General features: G+C 49.3%; 4 protein-coding genes across 4 annotated transcripts; 3 read left to right on the forward strand and 1 right to left on the reverse strand.

The window, feature by feature from the left end:
* Positions 1–1,222: 1,222 nt before the first annotated feature.
* On the forward strand, positions 1,223–2,850 carry FSST1_008990 (UBX domain-containing protein; the record flags this gene model as incomplete). The annotated part of the gene is made up of 2 exons (XM_083225925.1): positions 1,223–1,357; positions 1,411–2,850. 2 exons carry the CDS (start codon positions 1,223–1,225, stop codon positions 2,848–2,850), a joined length of 1,575 nt encoding a protein of 524 aa, XP_083084951.1.
* A 1,317-nt stretch (positions 2,851–4,167) lies between these two features.
* Positions 4,168–5,970, forward strand: FSST1_008991 (VHS and GAT domain-containing protein; the record flags this gene model as incomplete). Its single annotated transcript, XM_083225926.1, has 5 exons — positions 4,168–4,243; positions 4,334–4,416; positions 4,488–4,520; positions 4,594–4,968; positions 5,026–5,970. 5 exons carry the CDS (start codon positions 4,168–4,170, stop codon positions 5,968–5,970), a joined length of 1,512 nt encoding a protein of 503 aa, XP_083084952.1.
* Positions 5,971–9,319: 3,349 nt separating this feature from the next.
* Positions 9,320–11,091, forward strand: FSST1_008992 (uncharacterized protein; the record flags this gene model as incomplete). Its single annotated transcript, XM_083225927.1, has 3 exons — positions 9,320–9,517; positions 9,579–9,832; positions 9,888–11,091. 3 exons carry the CDS (start codon positions 9,320–9,322, stop codon positions 11,089–11,091), a joined length of 1,656 nt encoding a protein of 551 aa, XP_083084953.1.
* Positions 11,092–20,528: 9,437 nt separating this feature from the next.
* On the reverse strand, positions 20,529–21,986 carry FSST1_008993 (Zn(II)2Cys6 transcription factor domain-containing protein; the record flags this gene model as incomplete). The annotated part of the gene is made up of 2 exons (XM_083225928.1): positions 20,529–21,311; positions 21,375–21,986. 2 exons carry the CDS (start codon positions 21,984–21,986, stop codon positions 20,529–20,531), a joined length of 1,395 nt encoding a protein of 464 aa, XP_083084954.1.
* Positions 21,987–24,134: the final 2,148 nt, after the last annotated feature.

Raw genomic sequence — 24,134 nt, forward strand, 5'->3', positions numbered from 1 at the left:
CCCTTGGGCCTCGGAGACCCGACTTGGCGTCGTAGATCGGCCGGTTGATACCGCGATGTCGCCATGGTCAGTGGTATATAATGTTGAAGATAGTGCAGCCCCTTGGCCGAGTTTACGACGTCTAAAGCAAGGATGGTACGTTAGCAGAGCGCAGAAGGTAACAGCGGTCTTGCACGGAGAACAAAGCCGACGGGACCTGGACAGAGTACTAACAAAGACAGCACCTACTTGACTCTGGCAAGCATCTCCCATGGTTCAATGGCTCGAGGCGACTGGCCGCCCATGGAGGAACGAGACGGGCGGCGGGGTTTCAACAGCGCTGCTGACCGGAGCAGCGTCGAAGTCGAAGAGAGCGCAGGAAGCCAACAGCCGTGTTCAGGAAAAACAAGGCGCAGGCCGTCGCCTCTTGTAACGGTAACAAGCAGTTGCGAGGTCGGGGGAGGAGAGGTTAGGTAGGAGAGGTTAGGTAGATAGGTATGTAGGAGTTGGACGAGTGTGGTGGATGTGGGCGGTGGGGGGCACTTTCGGTGGAGGGACTGGCGCGCAAGACGACCTACCTATTGACCGGCGAGACAAGACAGTTCAGTTCGCGAGTCTTGGTTCCAACAGCACCGCGCTTCAGAGTATCTCTCCCGCAGAATTGATATGCAAAGATACATGTCCCCCGGCGGCATGACGCCAACCTGCCTGAACCCAGCTTGTTCCCATTACCTTAGTGTGTTGGGTTAGTAGTACTTATGCAATATGCCGAAGAATAGCCCACCAAAAACGGGTTTGATGTATCACTGTCCTAGTCTACCCCATACTGATAAGCCAAGCTCTGACACGCTCCGATGTTATCATTCCTCTATCCCGTCTAGCTCTCTTCACAATCCCCGAAGTTCTTAATACGGGACCCCAAGTCATGGCAATAATTCTACGACCCATGCCTCAGGAACTTTCAAGTACCTACTTAAAGACTGCATAAACCAATCAAACAAACCCTGCCTCGGTAGGTTAACCTTCAATACGCTTGATTTGCAGATCCAAAACCTTCGTCTCGTCTTGTTCTTATAAGAACAGCGGGGGACACCACCACGACCGAAACGCAAACCACATTCTATTCTCACGTGCAACAGTCGCAAGCACTAAAGCTTCATAGATAAGCTTGCAACTGAAGCTCACGAAACGACTTTGTTCAATACTACAGACAAGGCGGCCAGAGGGAAATCACAACTATAGTATGGACGAAAGTGAAATCGATTTGGGACAGCTGTCCTCTACGCAGCAAGAGGCCCTCAACCAGTACACTCAAGTCACAAATCAAGAAGTCAACGAAGCCATCCCGCTTCTGAGGCGGTCGGAATGGAACGTTCAGGTATGCAATTTCATTCGATATGCACTTCTGGAGATTCTAACGCTGGCTCACAGATCGCAATCGCTAAGTTCTTCGACGGCGAAACAGCCAACCCAATAGCTGCAGCGCAGCAAGAAATCCCCCGAGCGACAGCGCGACATGAAAACTTGCAAGAAAGTCTTTTCCACGAGGCAGTGCGTCCCCCCCGTGCCTCACCACGGCAGCGCACTGATCTAGCACCACGAATCGTTCCCCAAAACTCGGTCACAAACCGGGCTCCCTGGCTTTTAGGTCTGCTCCTAACACCTTTCAGCCTGGGTTGGAAGGCTGCCTCAACACTCTTTCGAACCCTGATATATGCCTTGTCGTTCCTACCTGCATCGATTCGACCACGTGCTGTAACAAGCAGAATATCAACCGGCTTCAGGGGTACCAATGGCCGACGACCTCTAATGCCACGGGACACTGCGTCGAGGTTCAAGAGAGAATTTGAGGAAGAGTATGGGGAGAACGATTTGTCCTTTTTCGAAGGCGGTGTCGCTCAAGCGCACGACCAAGCCAAGAAAGATCTTAAGTTTATGCTTGTGGTACTATTATCCCCCGAGCATGACGATACCGAGTCCTTTGTCAAGGAGACTTTGCTGTCGCCGGAAGTAGTCGCTTTCATCAAGGATCCTTCCAATAACATCCTACTTTGGGGCGGCAACGTGCTCGACTCTGAAGCTTACCAAGTGGCTCAGGAGTATATTTGTACCAAGTATCCTTTCTCAGCATTGGTTTGTCTTACGCCAAAAGAGGGTAGCACCCGCATGGGGATTGTCAAGCGCCTCGTCGGGCCCATGCCTCCCTCTACTTACTTATCTGAAATTCGAGCAGCTATCGAGAAGTACGGTGCTGATCTTGACGGAGTGCGGGCCGAGCGAACAGCCCAGGAAGTTACAAGAAATCTACGAACCGAACAAGATTCAGCCTACGAGCGATCCCTAGCTATTGACCGCGAGCGTGCTCGACAGAAGAAGGAAGCTGCAGCGGTAGCAGCGGCAGCAGAAAAACGCGCCCTCGAAGAAGAAAACGCAGCGGCAATACTTGAAGAGAAGCGCGGGAAATGGAAAACATGGAGAGCTACAACGATTGTGGCCGAACCACCAACCAATGAGAAGAATGTTGTGCGAGTCGCTCTTAAGATGCCCGAAGACTCGGGTATCGGCCGAATCGTGCGCCGTTTCCCCCAGGATGCATCTCTGGAAGACATGTATGCTTTTGTGGAGTGCTACAGCGTTCTCCACCAAGACGGCGTAGCGGTAGGTGACAGACCGGAAGATTACGAGCACGAGTACAAGTTCCGGATTGCCTCGGTCTTGCCCAGGGAGGTGTACGAGCCCAGCGCGACGGTGACAATGGGGGAGAAAATCGGAAGATCAGGAAATCTGATTGTGGAGGACGTCTCACTGGACTCGGAAGATGATTCAGACGACGACGTTGATGACGAAGACGAGGAGGCGGAGGCTGTTTAGTAGAAAAGGCCGTGAGGCGATGAGTAGGTCGTTGTCTACTGCGTAGATTTCGTAAGGCAGTCCAAGATGCCAGCTTTTGATAAGAAGTAAATGCGTTTTGGCAAAGAGAACTCTGACTAAACTGTGTATATTACTGGCAACATCAACCGTGCTACCTGGTATTAAATGCTGGTTTACATGTTGCACCGATTCCAGTAAATTGCCGAAAGAGCGATGAAGGGGTCATGTTTGTCGGACTTAGACAACTTCAAGAGCGGCGCAGTCCGATGGACATAGAAACATCCTCGTCATTCGATATATATGAGATCTGATGCTTTAATAATGGTATTGTAAAGTAATAAAACCCTTGCACTTCAATATCAATCTGTCATGGCCCATCTGTACATCCTATAATGTACCCCAGGAGCCCCAAGGGGCCCAAGGTAAAGCCAAGACGCGATTGTCACTCGTGTTACCCGGCGGCGATGCCTCGGGAGGGGTTGATTGCGTAGGGTGATGAGGCTGTGCAACAGAGGCCGCTTTAGAATGATGAAAAGGATGAAGGAATTCCTCAAAAATTGATTAACTTCGATCAACGTTTGGGTTCGCAGTTTTCAATCCAAAAACCATGTACTTAGACATTCACTCCTGAGCTTCCCCATTCGGTTCTCCTCGACCTTGAAAAAGGACCCTGCAATCGTCGAGCTTTATTTTGACAGCCTAAGCCCAGCATTAAGTCCAACAAGTGGGTGACGTACGGAGCAGTATTAGCGAGCGGCGCATTACGGACCCTTTGACCAGTCCGAACCACCTCGAAATCAACAAACACAAGCAACGACAATAAAAGAAGAAGGAATATTAAGATATAGAAAGGGATCAAAAGACGATAGAGCGGTTACAGTATCACTAATCGCGTCCGTCGCTTTTTTTCGCTTCAAGATTTACCAAGGATTCAACTCTTCTCTCTCATTCACAAGTCTTCGGGGATCAATACCTACCTCTATACCCTTGCTACTCCTAGACAACGGCGCCAATCATTCGACACTTGCTCAAATCCAACATCGTCAGCTCTGCGAAACAAGTTAAATCGACCAACACCACCGTTTGTTTCTGAAACTGCGAAGGCATTGGATTGGATGCTCGGCGCCTTCCCATTTGGGCCTTAATTTCCCTTCATCTCTTTTCAGATATCTCAGTAACCCTCTATCTCTTCAACAACGATTTGTTGTCTCACACCGTCGCATTTAGGCAACCTCTCGTCGCCTGCCTCCTGTCCACAAGTACCCAATTACCATATCCAAGTAGCCGCCTCTTGCGGCACAAGGCTCCGACGCAGCCATGAAATCTATGAAAGGTCTCGGTATGAGCAAGATGCTTGGAAGCATTAGAAAGAAAGCAAGCAATGTTTCGAATCGTAAGTGTCTACATGCACACGAGCAGCCTTGCTTTTCGCACAGGCTCAAGCGGCGCAAAACAAATAGTGAACCAGTACTGATATCTACAGGAACATCCGACGGACCCTCCGGAACATCACCATCAGGGACGACGCCTGCTGGCTCGCCTGAGGCTACAGCTCATAACAGTGTGGTATGCCGTCGCATTATCGCGCAATCTTGTGAAACCACCCGTGTCGTCTAGTCATTGCTGACCAAACCTAGAAAGCATTCTGCGAGTCTGGGGGAAAGTCAAAGGTAAACGCCTACTACTCATCACATCACCTCTCATGAAGCATTTTCGCTAACATCATGCGCTCCTGCACAACAGCAAGACGAGGTCCTTTTTCTCCCTCCTATCGTCGACGCCGCCGAGTCTTCTCCCGCCGCTGCCGCAGAATGCGCGCGCTTGATCCGCAAATACCTCTCGAAAGACTACTTTTCAAGACCATCATGGCAATACAATGCAGTCATGCTGCTACGCATCCTGACTGATAACCCCGGCCCGACCTTCACGCGAAACTTGGACCAGAAATTTGTTGATACTGTGCGCTCGCTCCTCAAGCATTTGAGAGATCCCAGCGTCCGTCAGATCGTGATGGAAACTCTTGATGACTTCCAGCGCTCCAAGGCATACGATGAAAACCTAACGTTGCTTACCTCAATGTGGCAGAAGGAAAAGGAAGAAGCTTACAAGAACTACGGCGTATGTCTACAAGATTTCACGTATGGATGCGATCCAGACTAATACCGACTGTCGTAGGGGCCACGGCAACCCATGATGCCGCCAGGTGGTTACAATACTTCTCCTCCTGCTCAAAACCCGCACTCCCAAAATTACTTTGCGAGACACCATACAAACAAGCGATTGCCCGACCCTATCGAACTCGCCAGCCGACTTGAAGAAGCCCGAACGTCAGCCAAGCTCCTTGAGCAGGTCGTTATGAATACACCTCCCGGCGAGATTCTCGACAATGATCTTATTAAGGAATTTGCCGATCGGTGCTCGAGCGCCTCTCGCAGTATTCAGGGTTACATGACATCCGAGAATCCCACACCTGACAACGATACAATGGAGAACCTTATCGACACCAACGAGCAGTTGCAAACTGCGCTTAATCAACATAAGCGCGCTGTCCTCAGCGCTCGCAAACAGCTGGGTCTTAACGAACACACTGACTCCCAATCGCCGAGTTTAACCCCCCAGCTTCATCCCCAACAACAGCCGGAGTCTCAGTTCCAGGCCGATGGAACCAACACTGATCATTATTTCGGCAATGTGTCTTCTTCAAGTTCTGGTCACAACAACGGCAAAGGCAAAGAGACACAGTCTTACTCACCCCCCTCAGGTCCTCCACCAAAGGCAGGCGAAGGAAGTACAAGCCGGCCCCACGATGAATCTGACGAGAACCCATTCGCAGACCCTCAACCAAGCGGTCCTGCCCAAACGGCGGCGGCGTACCAGTATTCTGAGGAACAACGTCTTGCTTCTGAACCCTTCCACCCTGGATTTAGGGCAACAGAAAGTTATCTAGGCCGACAGGATAGCGCCATTGGAAAGGTCCACATGCACGGCGCTGGCGCATCGACCCCATCAGCCCAACCACCTGCACAGCAACGGCTTGACGAGGTTTCGGATGACGATGACATCTACGATGCACCCAGCGGCCCTCCGCCCAAGAGTAAGGAGCCCATGTACCGATATTAACGGTGGGGCTGAGGGTTAAGGAGACTGGCTTGATGGCAGTTCTCGAAATATGTGTTCCGTTTATCGAATTTGCTAGAGGATGCCGCATTGCTTCATTTTAAGATATCAATGGTTTACGCTGCAAACTCCCAGCCCAGTGGGAAGACGGATGCCTCGGTTAGATGGTAGATTTTGTATTTTGTATTGACATCGTAGTATTGTCGTACATGCATGAATGGGCTGGCACGGCGAAAGGCAGATTCCCATAGCGTTCTCTTTTGTTGCGTTATATCTAATATGTTGTTATTTAGCATCAATACCATCTTCGCGGCCTTTACAGGCGTTTCCTCAGTCCTATGTGCGCCTTTGCTGAGATGTGTTCACTTTGCCCACACTATAGTTAGTAGCTTCTGACAATCTAACAATCACTCCAGCATGATATCAGCGCGACAAAGAGAGAATACATGTTTTAATTCAATGGCCCGCGGGATCGAGGAAACCTCCACTTACAGATTGTAACGGCCATTGAACTAGCAAGTAGGTACCCAACAGCAGTACTGTCTCCCTCTATTCTGACTCATTATTGGTTCAGAGTCAATATGAAGACTCTAATAATCTAGCTGACCGGAGCGTCAGAGACGAGCAACAACAGGTTTCGAGGTTGGTCGGACAAAAATGGAGGGACATGTGTCTTGTTAGGGTTCACTGCAGATGCAAGTCTCATGGACCTAGTCCCGGACTCGATAGCGTGGCTAAGGTCTCATTATCGTTCGTCAAGGTCGTACCAATTATACCAAGACGATGGGGATGGCGAATGGTGATCGGCCCGGTCAGCAGAACTGCGTCGAGATGATACTGAGCAGCGTTAAGAAACATAACAGTTAGATTTATTGAGATATTCTGAAGCAATGAGCGATATGGGTTGGAGATATGCAACTCTTTGTTGGGGGTGAATCAATTTTTCTCTTTTTTTTTCTTCCTTTCTTTCTTCTTCTTCTATTCTTTCTTTTTTAGAACAGGCAATTCTATTTTCTTATTTGTTTGTCGTTGGACATGATATAGTGGTTGCAATCGATCGTCTAGAGTCCCGGCCCATCTGTGTACTCCGCCGATTCTTCTTCAGCTGCAGCTTGACAAACTGAACCGCACAGGACAGTAGGTTATTTTCAGGAGCCTTAGTCAAGATTCCCAGGATCTCGGACTGCTAATAGACGTTGTGATTGCCGTTCTCGACACGGCGACTAGTGGATGTAACCCTGACCAGCGTCTACCGAACCAGTCGCATTTAACGGCGCCCAACACACATCGCAACCCCTGTTCGCTCACCTGCAGCATGTAGTTTTCAGCTTGAACAATATTATGACAGAACGCGTTTTCTGTCGCGAAGTGGGCGATGAAAGAATATCGGGAAAAGTGAGCCCAGAGCAACGCGGCTTCCTACATCACATCATGTTGTTGATCATTGATGTTAGCGGAAGGCGATAGATAGCCAACGCCAAGACGGAATTTTGCCAGCGCTGAAGGAACTCTGTCTGGAGTGACAAATCTGCTTTTGGCCCGACCTGTCCCACTGGTTCACGGGACGCGAGAAGGAGGAAATGGAGGATTGCAAAACCGTCTTGACTTATTAGACACGTATACGAGACGAAGATATACCCAGTATCTGGAGTATTAAGAAACTTGGGCAAAGCTTTCTTCTTAGGGAATTCCGTTGAGGATGGTTCATGCAGAGTATCACATTGGTATAAATCATGTTCATAATCGGAATGTTGATCCTGGCATGGTAGTGACATTGACATTGACATCGACATAAACATCAACAAGGATCTCGGAAGAATGTGACACGATGCGATTGACTGCCCAAGTTCCCCTGTTCCCCGCTGCGCGCCGCACCGTGGTCTGGGGCGTCTCGGTGCCAGCGATTGGTTCCGCATAGAGACGCCATGAGGGGCCACCGTTCCCTCCAGCTGGGTCCCCGTTTTACCGTTTTGGGTCAATCTTGCGAACGACACTCAGACCTTGACTTTTTTGCTTGTACGACGTGCATGCCCGCTCACGACACCACAAATCATTCCACTCGGTTTGCCAATGCTACATACAGGCTATAGCAAGCTTACTCTTTCAACTGGACCAGACCGGACTAAACTCAACTAAACTAATTTGCTTGTGTACGCAGCAATTCTTGACGTCCACAACCCGTTTCTCCCGGTTCGACTCGATACGACACGAGATGCAGCAAGCATCACGCTTCATTTACTTCTTAGCCTGGTCCCCCGCTCAATGGCCGAGATTGTGTTGTCATGCTCGTCCTTGTTTGTTCAAAATGGTTGATCGAGGGCTTGAGGCTCTCTCCCTCTCTCCAATATTCTCTTAACAGAACGACGCATCATGCCCATACACACTATCACACGACTCTCTCTTTCATGTACTCTCTGCACTGTACCTGATGTCGTTTTACCCACCATGTCTCTACTTTCACTACTTTATTCGTCCAGAGGCTTTAGCCGCCTCCGGCTACATATTGTCATCGTCAACGGCAGCTGGCTCTGACTGTTGCTATGGCTCGAGCTTTGATCTGTCACCTCCCCGACTTGGACTAGAACACCCTTGTTTCTCCTTCATCTACACTTCGCGTCTTTGCTTGCTTTAGCCTCCTCCCCACATGCAATTCACCCTTGTTTTGCTGCATCTTTTTCGCTTCAGAAGCTCAATTATCTCCACATATCCATACATCCACCCTGAGTGACTGACTCTTAAGTCACTCAAATTGTCTCGAGATAACCCAGCTCCTTCCTGCAATTGTTTTACGTTCTTGCTTTTGTCTGTGATATGGCCGGGTGTGCCCTCGTCCTCAATTCCTTGCCACCCTTTCTTCTCACGATCCTTCGATTTGCTTCATCAACCCAACATAACTTCTTTTATTATGGCCTTCTTTCTTTTGATCAAAGGACATGTACATACATAAATGATCCTGGTGACCATCTCTCCACCCCTCTCCGTTCTGCTTCCAAATCCCAGCAAATTAACCCTGCTATGGTTCCGTCTTGTTGGAACCGCTTCAAGGACCCATCCCTCCATGTCGAGCGAGGGTTTTTGTCAATTCCCAACCCGCATGAGGCTTGACCATCTTCCATCCTTCGTTACTTTCGCCTCAACTAGTCTAGTGCCATAAAACAAAGAAGTAGAGTTTACGCCCGGTAGTCATTCCCGAGCTGCCATATTAGGTCTTAGGTGGACGACTTATACATAGGCAAAGCGACTTCCCGTCTGTCACTTCTTTAATAATAAATCGCAGTTCCGAATCGATTTCCTCTTTGTCAAACGCATCTTTTCGACACATTCACTCTTGACCATACTGGCTTGTCTTATAATGCTCTCTACAACCGAGCTGTTAGTTTCTCGACCCCCCATCACTCTATCGTACTCTGTACCACCAAGTCGGTCTTGCTTCTCATTTAACTCTCCTAATCCCTCCATTTGTATGGACACCTCGACCAGGACAACGCTCTCGCCAAGCCTCTCCTTGAACTGCCTCAGCTCAGAACTCATCGCCCTCATTTTCGAACAGGTATGTTGTAAGATCTACAATGGTGTGGACATGAGCACAATTCTAAATTTCCATCTGATAGCTTCGGGATCTAGACTCACATGCCCTCACGTCTGTGCGCCTAGTTTCAAAGCGGCTGGACGCCATCGCTGCACCCATCGCATACCGATTCCTGAAGCTGAATGAGGCTCTTGTCGCACCAGATGCCGAAAGAAGATATCCTGATGTCTTCCGCCACATCTCCAATCTCACGAACCATGTCATAATACCGAGCAATTTGAACTCCACAGGCATCAATAGATTATTATCGTGCATTAAGCGATTGAAGTCTGTCCGGTATTGACACCCATCCACGGATACCTCATAGGGCTACTGACAATCTGAACAATAGCTGGCGATATTTGGATGGCAACATCCCTACCGCGGGACTATGGTTTCCTTCAGATCTTCGTCGTTTACACAACTGTGACTCGAATAGTACACAACTGCATATAGAAAATCTCCCTCTTCGACGAGAATACGAGAACAACATGTTGGAAACATTCATTCGATCAATCCCTGCCGAGCTCTTGACATCGCTGAAGCTTGCCAACTCAACTCCGGTTCTGTCAACCCGGCTGAACTCGCTGAAGCAACTCGTCGTTCAAGCTCGACAACTCGGCACACTGTGCTATGAAGATCGCGGCCAAGGCACATGCTTCAACTTCTCTCCCGGAGAAAAAATACCGCCTGTCAACACCTTACTGTTGCGATCGTACGACTGGCAGCACACAGCTGATGACGTCGCAAAGCATTGGGACTTCTCTGGGATACAATCACTCGAATTGATTTCGGTGCCCATTTTCAATTTTCTGAAGTCGGTATGCCTCCGAGACTTTTCAGAGCTCCATACTCTACATGCGGAGGATTACAGTGCCCATCTATCGGATAAGAGAGAAGACGCCAGCATTGCTTTGAACATGTTGATAAAGGACCACATCAAAGCACTCGAGGTGTTAAATATTACTTGCCATACTCGATTGTTTCAGCTGGACGCCATTGCAGCACATCGGGACTCGTTACAGGTCTTGCGGTTTAGAGATCATGTTGGGTTTTCTGAAGACGATCAAAGATGTCCAACACTCCCTCCCAGTGGTCTGGCTGGTCTTGGCCAACAGCTGAAGTTTGTTCACACACTCGAGCTCGACCTAGACACAAGGCTCTGTGACCCATTCACCTTTCTCCGAGCGGTGTGTGCTTTCCCAGCAGTGCACACGCTCACACTACATGTCCAGACCATGATTCAACCTCTGGATGAGGTGGCACCGGGGATCGACCGGGATTACGAGGCTGCGATGAAAACATTCCAATTGCTCGTGCAAGAAAAGGAACGGCTTGGCGCTTATACTCCCTGGAAGTACATTGCTGTCAATGTGGGGGGTTGGAAGCGGGTGATGGTTCGCAGACTAGGCGGTATATGGCGACGAAGAAACAACATGGGCATATACGCCGAGAGGTGCTTTGTCCTCGAGCGAGATGTACAGAGCGGAAGGATAGCGGTTCATGAGGAGGTTTGCGCCGAGCCTACGAGTCATGGAGGAAGCCCAAGCCCTTGAGGGCATTGATTCGGCGCGTTTCAAAGATCACCTACATAATACCTTTACCATTCAGGTATTCTAGCACCACCACTATATTGCTGTCGCATCTGCCTGGCATGCCTGGACGCGCCATGTAGCTGCACAGCTTTACTATTGCCAAAAACTAACGCTCAGGCCCCTGGCAAAACTACGACTTGTCGCGCTTGAGCCTAGTAGCGGCCAGCAGTCAAAGGAGCAGAGGATGAAAATTCATGCCACCAAATATTACAATTAGATACTTTTACTCGACAAAGCGCCGAGATCCAATAACGAGAAAAATGACATGACGAATAAAAAGGTCCCATTGTTATTTGGTTCGTGTCATATCATTACATCATGTATATTTCCGTTGCTGTTTTGTTTCTTGTGACTTTGACCCAGGCACCTTATGATATATGTATGTATGTCACTCAACGTTGCCTGAGCGTTGCCACAACTCTGATGTATTGTAATAGTTACAGTCGTCCGTCCTTAGACACTGCTCTCTAGACATATACAATGCCTGTCTTCGAGGTGTGCGTTGTCTTCTGCTTCGCGCGGTTGTCAGACCAACTCTCACAGTACTGTCGAGCGTTTTATTTGTTTCAATTCTTTTAGAATACCGAATTGAACGCTGGTTCATCATGTTAGAGCCACTTAGCTTGGTTCCCGGTGCGACCTTGATGAGATAATAGTGTCCACTCACGGTGTCACACTTCACTTCCAGATTACAGTTAAGGACAATCTCAAACAGGTACACGATCATTTTAACAAGGCCATTTCTCACCTGAGAGTGGCCATATCGATATCATAACTATTTATTCTAGCCAATTGGGCCATATACTCTGCATCTCCTATCACGGCAACTACATCTTGCTGTCTGAGTATCTAGCAGCCAGAAATTTTGTCAATGTTCTCCACGACATGGCGTTGTAGCATGCCTAGATAACTCTGGTTGCATTGTGGCTTAGAAAGTCGTGTTTAAGGCTGTCTCAGGAATAGACAGGACAAGATTAGCTCGTTCACCCGATATAGTGGCAATTTATCGAGCAGTCTTCGTACCATATTAAGTAATACCACGCCATTCAAGTCAAACGTACTTGGAAGTACTTCATGGTCTACAGAATAATATTGTTACATCGCCTAGTAACACTTTATATAATTTTCATGTATCGTGATCATGGTGACAGGGTGTAGACAAAAGCCGCAGCAAATAATGTAGCTAATCGAGGACTCTTCGCAGCGTCGCACGATTCCCCCATAAACACTATAACAACTACATGTGATGTGGCTAATGGTATGCTAAACTAAACTCTTATAGCAGTATGTTATCATACATCGATATAGTGCTATGTATCGAATGCCACTCGTGCCGATAGGCTTCCTTTGAAGCAACGCATCTTTCATGACACGACCAGGGACCACTGGAGAACTCTGACCGTAGTTTGAAGACTAGGAAACAATGATACCACTCACACACCTTGAGCGTATGCTTAATTTGACCTTAGAGCATCTTAGCTCATCGCAGTTGTTCCAGCAGTGTGACACAACGCCGCCTTCGACGCTCCAGCAATCTATCAATCAAGCCTGTGGGTCTTACAAACCAGAATATTTAAAGGACCTAATTGTGAGGGTGCAATGCCCTGGGCTATACTCATTACACACTCACCGACTCAATTCAAGCTAATAAGCCTATAAAAGACGTTTCCCCCCCAAATCATCGGGAGGTCTAGCTAATCATATCGTATATCGTCCAACCAAGAGAAGGCGATGGACAGACAAATCACCAAGAGTAATTGCAGTCGATAGCTCTGAAGCTACGATTAGTTGCCTGGACTAGACACCTGGAGCACCTCAATACTCGGTGAGATGATGGCTAAGTACCTAGGGTAAGCTAGCGCTTCCATGCTCTATCTCACAACTGGGTCCAACTAAAGACAGCACACCTCAGGGTATCAGAAAAATTAGCTGGTGGAAGAACAAAAAACGAAATTAGTAGGTCAGCTAATGCTATTTAGATCATACTTCTTAGGCTGTTTATTTTTGTACCTTTAAGCTTAGGATGTCAACTTTTCTGGTACCCACTAGCCCCGTGTGTTGGTCCATCCCTTCTTTTCCCGCGCGGCCCTTCCCGTCCCTTCTTATTCATCAACGATCGTCAATCGATGCATCGTGACAGTTTATGAGCCCTCGACCAAATATTCTCGACTATCCAAAGCCAGCAATTTTGTGAGACAAACTCGAGCAAGATCGGTGTTTACCGCAGAGATATGAGCCAGATAGTCTACTCCTCTCACACAGTGTGGAGCGTCTGTCGTGCTCGCCGGCCCCCCGGCCCGGCCGCATTAGTCTCGCTAAGGTAACGAACAACACTCAAGCGAAACGTACGAAAGTGGAAACCAGGGTACGATCAGACATGGGCTTGTAGCAAGAGGATGGTTATGGCATAGGCTCAGTGTCAACAATTGACGCGCTGGGCAGTTTAATGCAAGTGGAAAGGATGTAGATTGTAGTCTGAAGGGCTAGCTGCGAATTTGGCCGATGAGATGGGACCAAAGAGGGAGTCAGAAGAATCAAACAAAGGGATCGAGAAGAGTGGTCGAAAACGAATGCTAAAACAATGATCAGAAGCAAACACTCGAGAGTAGAAACTGCTTCATTCCGGACTTTCTGACAGTATTTGAGGATTACTCCTCTCATCCAGAACATAGAGAAAGAGCAACGACATGGCTTGCATTGAGCGCAAAGACTCGATATGACGTTCCAAATAACGACCCTGTACCAAGAATGACAGTTAATGCGAGTATTAGTCAGTATCAACGCGTCTCTATATGAGAGGTAGTAGAGGGGTAAAGGATTCCTTTGGGTTTCTGCATCCCTTTCCCTATGGCTAACTTCAACCACGGAGCAGCGCCTTCACAAAGTTTTCGAAATTGTTGTGGAGCATATAAAACTGCAGCTAAGTATAGCATAGCAGGCCGTTGGCGTAGTCATAACGTCGTCGAGGCAAAGCTACAACTCAACCCCAACAGTAGCTGGGTGTTGTGGCAACCTTTGACGACTAAACGATTAAAGAACATGAAAAACATACAGTTTGACTGTAGCAGCTGGCTTTGGTGCAGATTGTCTAATGACGGCCACGTTGCCTGTGCGAATTGCTGCCTACGCTTTCCAAACAAGCATGTACGCAACGTGTGGAAAAAGAGAGGTGCTATCTGTTTGCCGCATAGGTGATCGCCGTTCCTGATTTTCAGATGAGTTGGCCCGTTCAACTCTCTGCTATTATAGGGTTATAGAAGTCGCTCGTCATCGAGTCGTGAATTGATCCTTCAAGTCGTTGGTCAAACAGTCTGGTTCTTCGACGATTGGAAGGGACGGGTCGAGTTCCCCAGACAATCTACGTAACCCATAGAGTCCTCGGGTTTCCTATTTGCTCTGGAATTTGCATAATGATGGTCTCCAAGTCAGCGGAAGTTCTTACAAGCACTAGCAACAAAGAACAAGCGTTTGTCGAACTAGAATCAAAAGAAGCACTGCGAGGGCTTTCGGCGAAGACATGCTTTCGGGTCAACTCACCATGACGGGGAAGATTCTGCCATAGCTTGGAAAATTGGGAGGCTGGTCGGCTACTGTTGTTTCAGCCTTGGTGACAAAGGGAGCTCGGAACTGTTGTCCAGCCTGTGCAAAGACTCAAGGCCCAGACTTCTCTTTTCTAAACCCTGCCGCAGGCAACTCGAACCACAGGACCAAAACCACAGGATATCTGAGCTCTTCAAAGAAAGCGCGTGGCGTCAAAGATCAGGACGAGGGAAAAGAGAAGATAAGCAGGCAGCATCTGCGGCTACCACCTGCCAGGATCGATGTCGATACTCGCCTCCGACATCATGATATCGCCACAAACGTCCGTTACGATCGAATGTTCTTTGCGATTCTCGTTTCGTCCGGATCTAGAAGAAAGGGAGACAAAGTTGTATCCTCGTACCCGTGGTGAAGACGGCCATCCCGCTGATTCTGGAAAGGGGCCGAAGTTTGGTTGCAGAGTTGGAAGCGGCACAGTGAGCAAGAGCGAGCTATCGGTTCAGAAGATAACTCTTGTTGTCGAATTTGCAGTTGCATTTGGCACGATGGATTTGTTCCTTCCCGTTTTCCAATGGTACCGTCATCCCGTGACGTCCCGTCTGGCCGCCCGGAAGTGGAAAGTTTCTGTCTTGAATCGAACCTCTTTGGATTCCTCCCACCGCCAACGTCTGGAGCAACGCGTATACTGCAAAGGGAAACGATGAATTCAGCTCGCCAGAGTCCGCCCGTTTCCACTCCCGTTCGCGGAAACCCCGAGAAGCCATTCCCGCACATCCGGGCCCTTTGTCCCACCAAAACAAGTCTACCCTTTTTGAACCCATCGTCATCTGCATTCCAGTGACCCCTCGACCGCTCTTTTACACGCACGCTCTCAGCCAGGTAATGTACTTGGCAGTAAAATACAGGCAGGGAAAGACAGTGAAGCTTCTATACACGCCCATCGAGCAAGAAGCGGCGCCGATGCGTTCCGCCGGGATGGCAACGGATTTGATGGCCAGTTGAAGGAGGGGGGCAAGAATGAAGAGTTCTATAAACTTCGTACGGAAGAAGCTTAAACTTGGTTTGATTTCCAGGGTATTGGGCATGGGCGTGTTCGAAGCGGTGATATTTGTGGTCATCAAAAGAAAGGAGACCATCAAAGGGCAGCTACCTACCAAAGTATAGAATGGCAAGGAATGGTAGGTTTCTCACGAGGATGTATTCTAGGAATCCGAATTCCATACCAATATCTGATCTGAACCAACTGAAATCCATGTTATAAAGCTCCCTACAGCGAAATTTACAAATATACTCTTGTTTACTTGTGCTTGCATTTACTACTTTGGCACGCTTCCCTTACGGCCAAGCTTTAAGTGCCATCCGGTAACAAACGAGTGTCTAAGACAGTATTCTCGTGTACAATCCAGTGCATGCTCCTTCTCCCTTCTTTCGGCAAATCTCTTTGAGAGTCGTCACGTTCCGTCGGGACGACCCATAGTGCTTGTTCCATGGCTAACGCGTGGTCTGGCACGTACAACTTCATCCTTTGAAACCCTCATCGGGCTTCTGTGTGGCTGATCTCGCTACAAGACGTCCATTTCTGGATGATCGGGCACCCGAGTTATCTTGATTGGTATTCTGCCTGCGGAAACCACAGTCTGTTCCTCTTCCAGGTTTTCTTCATTCCCATAGTCTCATATCTTTGCTTCTACGTGCCTGACAATGAAACACTGCATGAGTCGGCCTTTTTCATCACACGAATAGGAGGCTACCATGACAATGTCTACGCCTACTTACCTACCCAGGTGTTCTTTCGAGAAGACGTAAATCATTTATTAGTGTTCCACAAAAGCCCTCAAGTCAAACTCTACGGTGAATAGCCTCAAAGTTGTACTTTTGACAGCTGCAGCCACTCCGTTCATGGTAACTTGCCCACATTGCAGCCACAAGACACGGCATCTTTCCATAGCGCTCGAAATTATCGTGTCTCGCTTCCAATACCTCCCCTCGGTCAAGTTAGAGTCAGCTTAGCAACAACACTTGATCCTTCAGATCGTCTGCCAGTCGATCTCGGCCACTCATTTCACCATGATGCTGTCTGTATTATATTCCATAGCAAACACTACGAACAAACCATCATCACAGGGGCCCGTCTCCCCGATTCTAGTCGCGGTCAGAGTCTCCATTCGTCTTTCACTGACCGCTTTCATATCCAGGGTTGTCCTCCCACCAGAACATTGATTAATTGACTTACACGCCCCCCTTCACTGTACATATGTGGCACCTTTTGTTCCATTGCGCTTGACTCGTTTTAACTCCCTTATTCTACGCCAAGTCAAGACCCATAAAGAGCACAGTCCATACAAAAGTTTACCGCCTCATCACTTAACCAGCGCCTATGCAGTGCAGTCCGATACACGCCCCCCCTTCCTCACAGTCTCAGCACCTGCCGACCATTGATTGAGCCGAGCCCCTTGCTTTGAGTTGCGGTATCTGGCCTGTTGTATGTATGTATGTGTGTCCCATATGCACCCTCTTTAGTCAAGCCCTACCCTGGCCCTAACTTAAGTTGTTATCGTCGCTGTTGAGCAAGCCAGCAGTTAGTAGGTAAAGGGAGGGTTGTAAACCGGGTCCCTGGAATTAAGATGTGTTATGAGAGGTTAATTATTACGGGCAGCTGTCCCTAGATTTACCCACTGCAGTAGTTCTTGGTACATTAGTTGCCAACAATGGTTGATCATGGAATTGCGGTTGTTTTTGATTGTTTGAACTTCTCAAGTAAATGGCTTTCAGCATCGGCCAACCCACGATACCCTAGAACATGTTTCATCTTATTATTAGACTTTTAGGTAACCGCTCGGGTCCGTGTCACAGATGATTGATTACCTACCTGCTGGCTACTTACGCTTTGGACCTCCGCTAATATAGGTACATCATGGTTCGTGCCTGGGACGAGTCCAACTCAGAGCCTCGTGTCGTGTCGTGTCTTACTTACGTGAGCAGTTACCGTGACCGTACCGTGCCTTGGTGTAGGGGTCGTACAGACCAGGTTGTCTGTAGTTGATAGACGTGGGCCGGTGCAAGGAGATGCTTTCCCAGGTACGAGATGTCACTAGACTGAGCTAACGCTGGTTAGTTTCAACACCATCCATTGCAACTCATCACCAACAAACGTGATGACTGAGCCTAGACCAGCATCTCATCTGATCTCAGGTTCTATCCCGCCCTGTCAACTCACTGCCTCATCTCCCAAGATCGAACATGTCTCGCATGAGGGATGCTGACCACATCAGCCGACGGTCATGTGCTCTTCCCGTTCTGTGTTCCCGCTGGCCTGCCCTGTCCTAACCAACATTCCATGTAGATCCCTTTTTTGTTTTTCAAAAGTCGACAGGGTCTTCCCTACTAACCTGACATTACACAAGATGCAGGGGTGATAGTCTGGTGGAGGATAGGAGTGAGCGATGGTAGGCAACCCCATTCAGATTATCACATCTATTGTCCGAGGGTAAGCCTGCAGTATCGATGTACCTCAAATTTGCTAACAGTCTAACGATCAATAGGCAAATACTAGATAGAGCTCTAAGAAGAGAGTTAGAGCTACGGCGGATAATGCCTTGCCTTGTCACAAGAATAATTAGTAGGGCTACGGGACGATGCGGATAAAGAGGCAGTACAGCTAACCAACAGGTACTAATGAAAACAACCATCGTCTATCGTTGTCGTTTCAGCCAGCCGTGATCCATCCACTCAGCACTGAAATGCAATTCAATAAAAGAACAATTAATATGTTCAGCCGCAGGCTTCAGCTAATAAATTCTCGTCCATGTCGGCCAATACGCACGATTTTCTGCTCCTCCTTTCTTCCTCCCTTGCCCCACGCCCGTCTCTCTCTCTCTCTCTCTCCCTCCCCCTCCCCTTCGTTCTTTACACCTCTCTCCTCTTGTCTTGTCGGCGGTTACTCGACCGTCTTGGCTTACGAACCCCGGATAAGGGTGAATCTGATGGATGCTTGCTTTGGCTACTACCTACTAACGTTAGGTAGTTGGCAAACAGTTCGTCTCGAGACAAACAATAAGCCGTCCGTCCGTCCGTCCTGTCCACTGCCCCGCTCTTCTCTTCCCTTGCCTTCCTTTTCTTTCCCTTCCCTTCGATCTTGATTGATAAGTGGGTTGCAAACCTCTCAGCACATTTGTTGGCCTCTCTGTGTGTACCTCTGTTCTAGACACGTCTGATTGGAAAACGTTGTAGGTGCTTTTATGGGTTCTTTGCCGCTGCAACCAAACGTCCCTGTACTCCTTCAACTGTTTTATGAGGTTAGTAGCAATGTCTAGCAGGTACTAACCTGTCTACTCCCTGCTGTAGACGCCTCTCCCGCTCCCATGCGTTGGCCTGTGTCCTGTAACCCCCAGCCTGTCCCTCCGAACCGAAAACAGGAATCGAATTGATGTTCAAGAAAAAGTAGTCTCACCGTGTAAATCTCACTGCGGTATCTGCCGTGTACCCGCTAGAAGTCGTGCACCTGTCCGTCCTTCCGCTTGTTCCCCGCCCTGCTTGTCTCCTCTTCTCTCATCTGCTCTCTCCTCTCCTCTCCTGTCTGTCGTCTGGGATCCATCTCCTCTGACTTTTACACTCCTCTACTTATAATCTCCCCGGCTCTCACCCTCAACACCCCTCTCTTAAAACCCAGTCTACTCTACTATTTGCGTGGCTTGGCTCTAGCAACACTGCTCATATTCCACACACCACAGCACCATCACTATGTATCTCTGCCGTACCAGTTCAACAGCCCACTGCTAGGCTGCACTGCGCCTTTTGATCTCAAGTTTACCATTGGGTATCTCGCTGTCACGACCCCTGTAGCTACCTCTGCATCCCCACCCTGCCAATACTGGATGTGCTGTACAAATCAGAACCGAACTATGATACATCAGGTTCGGCAAACTGATTGTGACAAGCATCGTGTACCTCATCACATATCATATATCACACAACGCCATCGAGCTTCTTCAAGGGCATCTAGTCTTGCTGCCATTGGAGTTTGGTTTAAGTTTTTGGCTATGGCGATACTCTCATGTACAAAAGCAAAAAAATCAACGGTGTCGACAAAAGTCTTCCACCACCCCCACATCCTTTTCTTTGCCATCCTCCCTGATATTCCTTGTGCTCATCTCTTCTCGTGGCATGCATCGCTTGACCAACACGCTCTGACACTCCAACTGTGGCATCTCTGTCAACAGATGGGTGGTTCTCTCACTGTCCCCTACATCACCCCTCCTTCCCATCACCACCAGTACACACTTTCTCCCTCACACCGACCGATGATAGTCGGTGAAGGACCAGACACCGAACCCAAATGTAGAAACGTAACAAAGCATCAACATGAATCAAAACAAAACCGTATGGTGCCGTGAGGCTATCCGTCTTTCCTGGGAACACACATTTACCGACCGATTAAAAAAAAGAATACAGCGACTACTCCAGCCGTTGCTTTTCCGAGCAATCCCTTCCACCCCGTAGAACGAGCAGACTAGCAAAAGGCAATGCACATAAGTCAAATTCCAAATAAGAGAAACGTCCAGCAAAACATGAAAACCGAACGGAGGGGTCGTTTGTTGCCAAACTCGCGTCTTTTTCTAGATCTTGAACTTTTTGTCCTGTATTGTTGTCGCGCTGCCCCTCCGCTTTTTGTTTTTTCCTCTTCTCGCGATCACACTCCTGTCTCATCCCGGTCAACGAAAATGTAGGCGTAAGATCGAATTGGATAAGGTATTAAAAGCAAACAATCGTCATCAACTTGTCAGCAAGTATTGTCGTGGGTCGTTTCGACTCTTCTCGTTGACCTGTCCGGCAGCGTCAATCGTAACTCCATTAGTCGGTCAACGGCTGGCGTCTCGTCGACCACTTGGCTGACCTGGTGCAGGTCGGTTAAGCCTGTCGATCATGGTCTTATCAATGTCGTTTTTTTCTACCAAGTTGCTCAGACTCATAATCGATGCATTTCCTCCTTGGGATTGCTGTCCCTGCCGGGCGGGGGTGGACGCACCACTTGACCCATTCTGACCTGTCGGTGACCGTCCTCCAGGTGCAGAAGTTGCATAGCTACCAGTCGCTGCAGCCTGAGGCAGAGTGCCGCTCGTCGGGTTCCGCGGGCTTTGTCTCGCACCTTGGTATGGCGGATATCCAACACCGCCTGGGCTACTGTGGTTGGAAAACTCGGCTGGGGATCTTCGTCGTGGGTCTTCGTCTACAGCGCTTCGTGGTGGAGGTAGTCTGTAGGCGTCATCTTGCTCCTCTGAAGTCCTACGACGCCGCCGTCCTGCAAGCTGGCTGCCGTCGTCCGTTCTCGCATCTCCGTAAGACGAGAACGACTCCGTTGGCGACTGGACAGGTGCGTAATAGTTTCCTGGAGGCGGCGGAGCACTAGAATGTTGATAAGCAGCATGGGGCGGCGGTGGAGGCGGAGGATTGCCTGGTGCCAAAGGTTGACCATAAGCGCCGAATAATTGTGTGCCCGGAGGGACACCTCCTGGTACTGCTGATACAGGTATAAAGGCGGTCGAGCTTGATGAAGAGACAGGCTGGAAGATACATTCTTGGTTCATCCTAGCACAGTTCTGACACTTCCCACCGGGAGCAGTCTGATAGCCGCTACAACGAATCTACATGTGGTTAGCATTCTTTAAGCAAGAATCATTCGTCTCCTCAAGCACGGCGTCACAAACCTTTCTCTTCCTGCAGTATCGGCAGGCGATTGATGTTCTTTGACGGGGAGCTGCCTGCGCCAAAGGAGGTCCGTTGCCGGGTCCAACTGGAGGATACTCATAAACACCGACAGGATGGTGACGGTAGCCGTTCGGCGGTGGAGGGCCCGGAGGGGGCTGTCCGCGATAGTAAGCATAGTAAGGATCCTGACCATACGGCTCCTGGCCATAGGGAGGCCGGCGGTCGTCGTAGTAGCCACCCCGTTGATCCGGCGGGGGAGGAGGATAGGCTGAAGATCGAGGATCGGATTGGGGTTGCAGAGGTGGAAGGTACTGTTGGGGTTGGCCCGGTGGAGGCTGCTGGCCAGGGGGTGGGTAACCGTTGACGGCATTAGGAGATGCATATCGCGGGTCTGTAGGATAACCACGACCCGGAGCTGCAGGCGGCGGCCCGTAACCACGAGAGTCATGGATAGAGGGCAAAGTGACTGAGGTAGCCATGGTGCCTGGAGGAGCGTCGGAAGGACGCTGGGCAGTATCCGGTGGTGGAGGATAGTGTGACTGAGTTCGAGGGTGACTATCGTCGGGGCGGCTGTGCTGGGGATACTCTTTTCGGTAGCTGTCGTCGGCCATGCTATGTTGAGACGCAAAGAGCCGCAGATGGGCAAATACGGTCAGCGGCGATGGTGCCAAATGCGTGTGGTTGAGAGTTTTCAAAGATGCTTCTGCGGGCAAGCATTTGGCACGGGAAATAACCCAAGGCCAAGACGGAGTGAAAAGGAAATGGTCAAGTGATTAGTCCGAGTCGTCGAGATCCTGCCCTGTCCTTTCTTGTCCAGTCGCGCGTACCCTGTCCCGATTGTAAAAGACCGGCGATGACCGATTGCTACAAGTCAAGAGCGAGTGAGTGAATGTATGTCTCAACGGGAGATGACAGCAGATTCCACGAGGTCTTGGGACCACAATCCAATGCCTGACGGTAGTGATGTTTCCCGAGAGGCGGAAGAGGATAAAAATGGTCTCTGACGTGGGCGGGAAGAGTGCGGCGGGACAGGCCGACAATTATAGCGAGGGAGGGAATGGATGGGAGGAAACTCCGATCCAATCTGATCCACTGCGTGGGAAGAGCCAGGAACCACCTAGCCACCCAACCGTAAATGGAGCCTGGGGTTTTGGGGATTGTGGATTTGCCTGAGTGACTTGGGACTAGGATTTGAGACTTGGGACCGGGACTGGGGGTGAGAAAAGGAAAAGAAAAAAAGGAAAAGAGGGGGCACTTCTGGGCCCTTGTTATTTTTTTCTGGTCTTCTACCTGTCTTGTCTTGGGGGTGCGGAAATAGTCAGGTGAGAGACAAAATACTCTCTCCCTCCCACTGTCTCGCTCGTCGTATGTCTGTCTGTCTGCAAGAGGAGATATCGCAACTTGCTTCTCCGATACGGCAGAAGATCTCGAATAAGGCGATTTGTCTCTTTTTTTCTTTTTTCTTCTTTTTTTCAAGTCTTTGTTTCCCCTCTCGTTTTACTGCTTCTTCTTTCTTTTTCTTACGAGACTGCTTAGCGACAAGACCTCTTTGGTAAAATTGCTGCTGTTTTGTTTAGTCGTAATAGGTCAGGCGACTCGAGCAACTACCAAGCGTTCCTATTGTTCGTATTGCAAGTGACGACAAGAGGGAAGATGAGGTTGAGAGTGGAGAGTTGAATGTTTAAGAGACGTGGTGGTGAAGGAAAGTCAAGATAGAAAGGTGCAGACATAACCTTCGCAAGGTCCAAAGTTGAGAGGTGTGTGTACCTGAATACCGCCTCCAGTTGTTAACACTGGACCATGCCTACAGCAGGTGCATGCCGTTGCGGCGACAAGGAAGTGGGGAAGAGCGCGCGCCAGAAGTAGGTAAGTACTACATAATGAGGTTCAAGGATGAAGGGGTGCTACTATTTAATTAGAAGGGTAAGTCTAGTAGGCTCATCGATTGAATGTGTGAGGGTAGCTGCAGGTGCAGCGTAGGAGAAAGACAGTCTAAGGTGGACAAGTGGCGGAGACCAGGGCGGGAGTAATGGGGCGGATGGGCCGGTGTCGTGCCGTTCCCAGGGAGCCGGCCCCATGGAGCCCAGCTAGCACCAAGGCCATTTTGGGTACAGTACCTACAGGTCCCATCTGGCTCTGTAGCCCTGCCCTGTAAGCCTACTATAAGTACTGTGCTGCAGGCCCGTAGATACAGGCCGGCCGCATGTACCTTCCCTCACCTTACCTTACCTGCGGACGAGATGAAACAACGACTAAGCCAAGTCGAGTCTATCCATACCAACAATGCTAAATGAAAGCCAGCCGAGATTGTCCATCCAAGACGAACCACAGAGCCCAATAGATTGTATTCGCCAGACAAACCCATATCAATTACCTGAGTACCTACTAACGTACTTAGGTCAGTGGGCAACAAGCGCAGGGTATCCCACAAGCGCAGCAGCGTGAATAGAAGGAAAATGGAAAGTGTAGAATCGAGTCCAGAGCGTTTCTGGCGTGAAAGTCAAAGGCCAGAGACCCAGCCAGGAGGCAAAATGACCAGCTGAGCACGCGCCAGCTATAGCAGAGTGGATTATTGTTGTAGCAGTGGTGACGGGTACACAGTCGTCGAAAGCCTGACGTCCCTGGACAAGGTAAGGGTAAGGCTGTACCAGGCTACGTAGTGATTATAACAATAAAATAACATTAGCCACTCGTAGCCTCATGGTCACGGACGGGCCTTGAGGAACGGACCAGGAACGGACCGTCATCCATGGGACTGG

This window comes from Fusarium sambucinum, chromosome II (assembly GCF_050947815.1).
Source record: "Fusarium sambucinum isolate potato_lamoka chromosome II, whole genome shotgun sequence".
NCBI classification, from domain to species: Eukaryota; Fungi; Ascomycota; class Sordariomycetes; order Hypocreales; family Nectriaceae; genus Fusarium; species Fusarium sambucinum.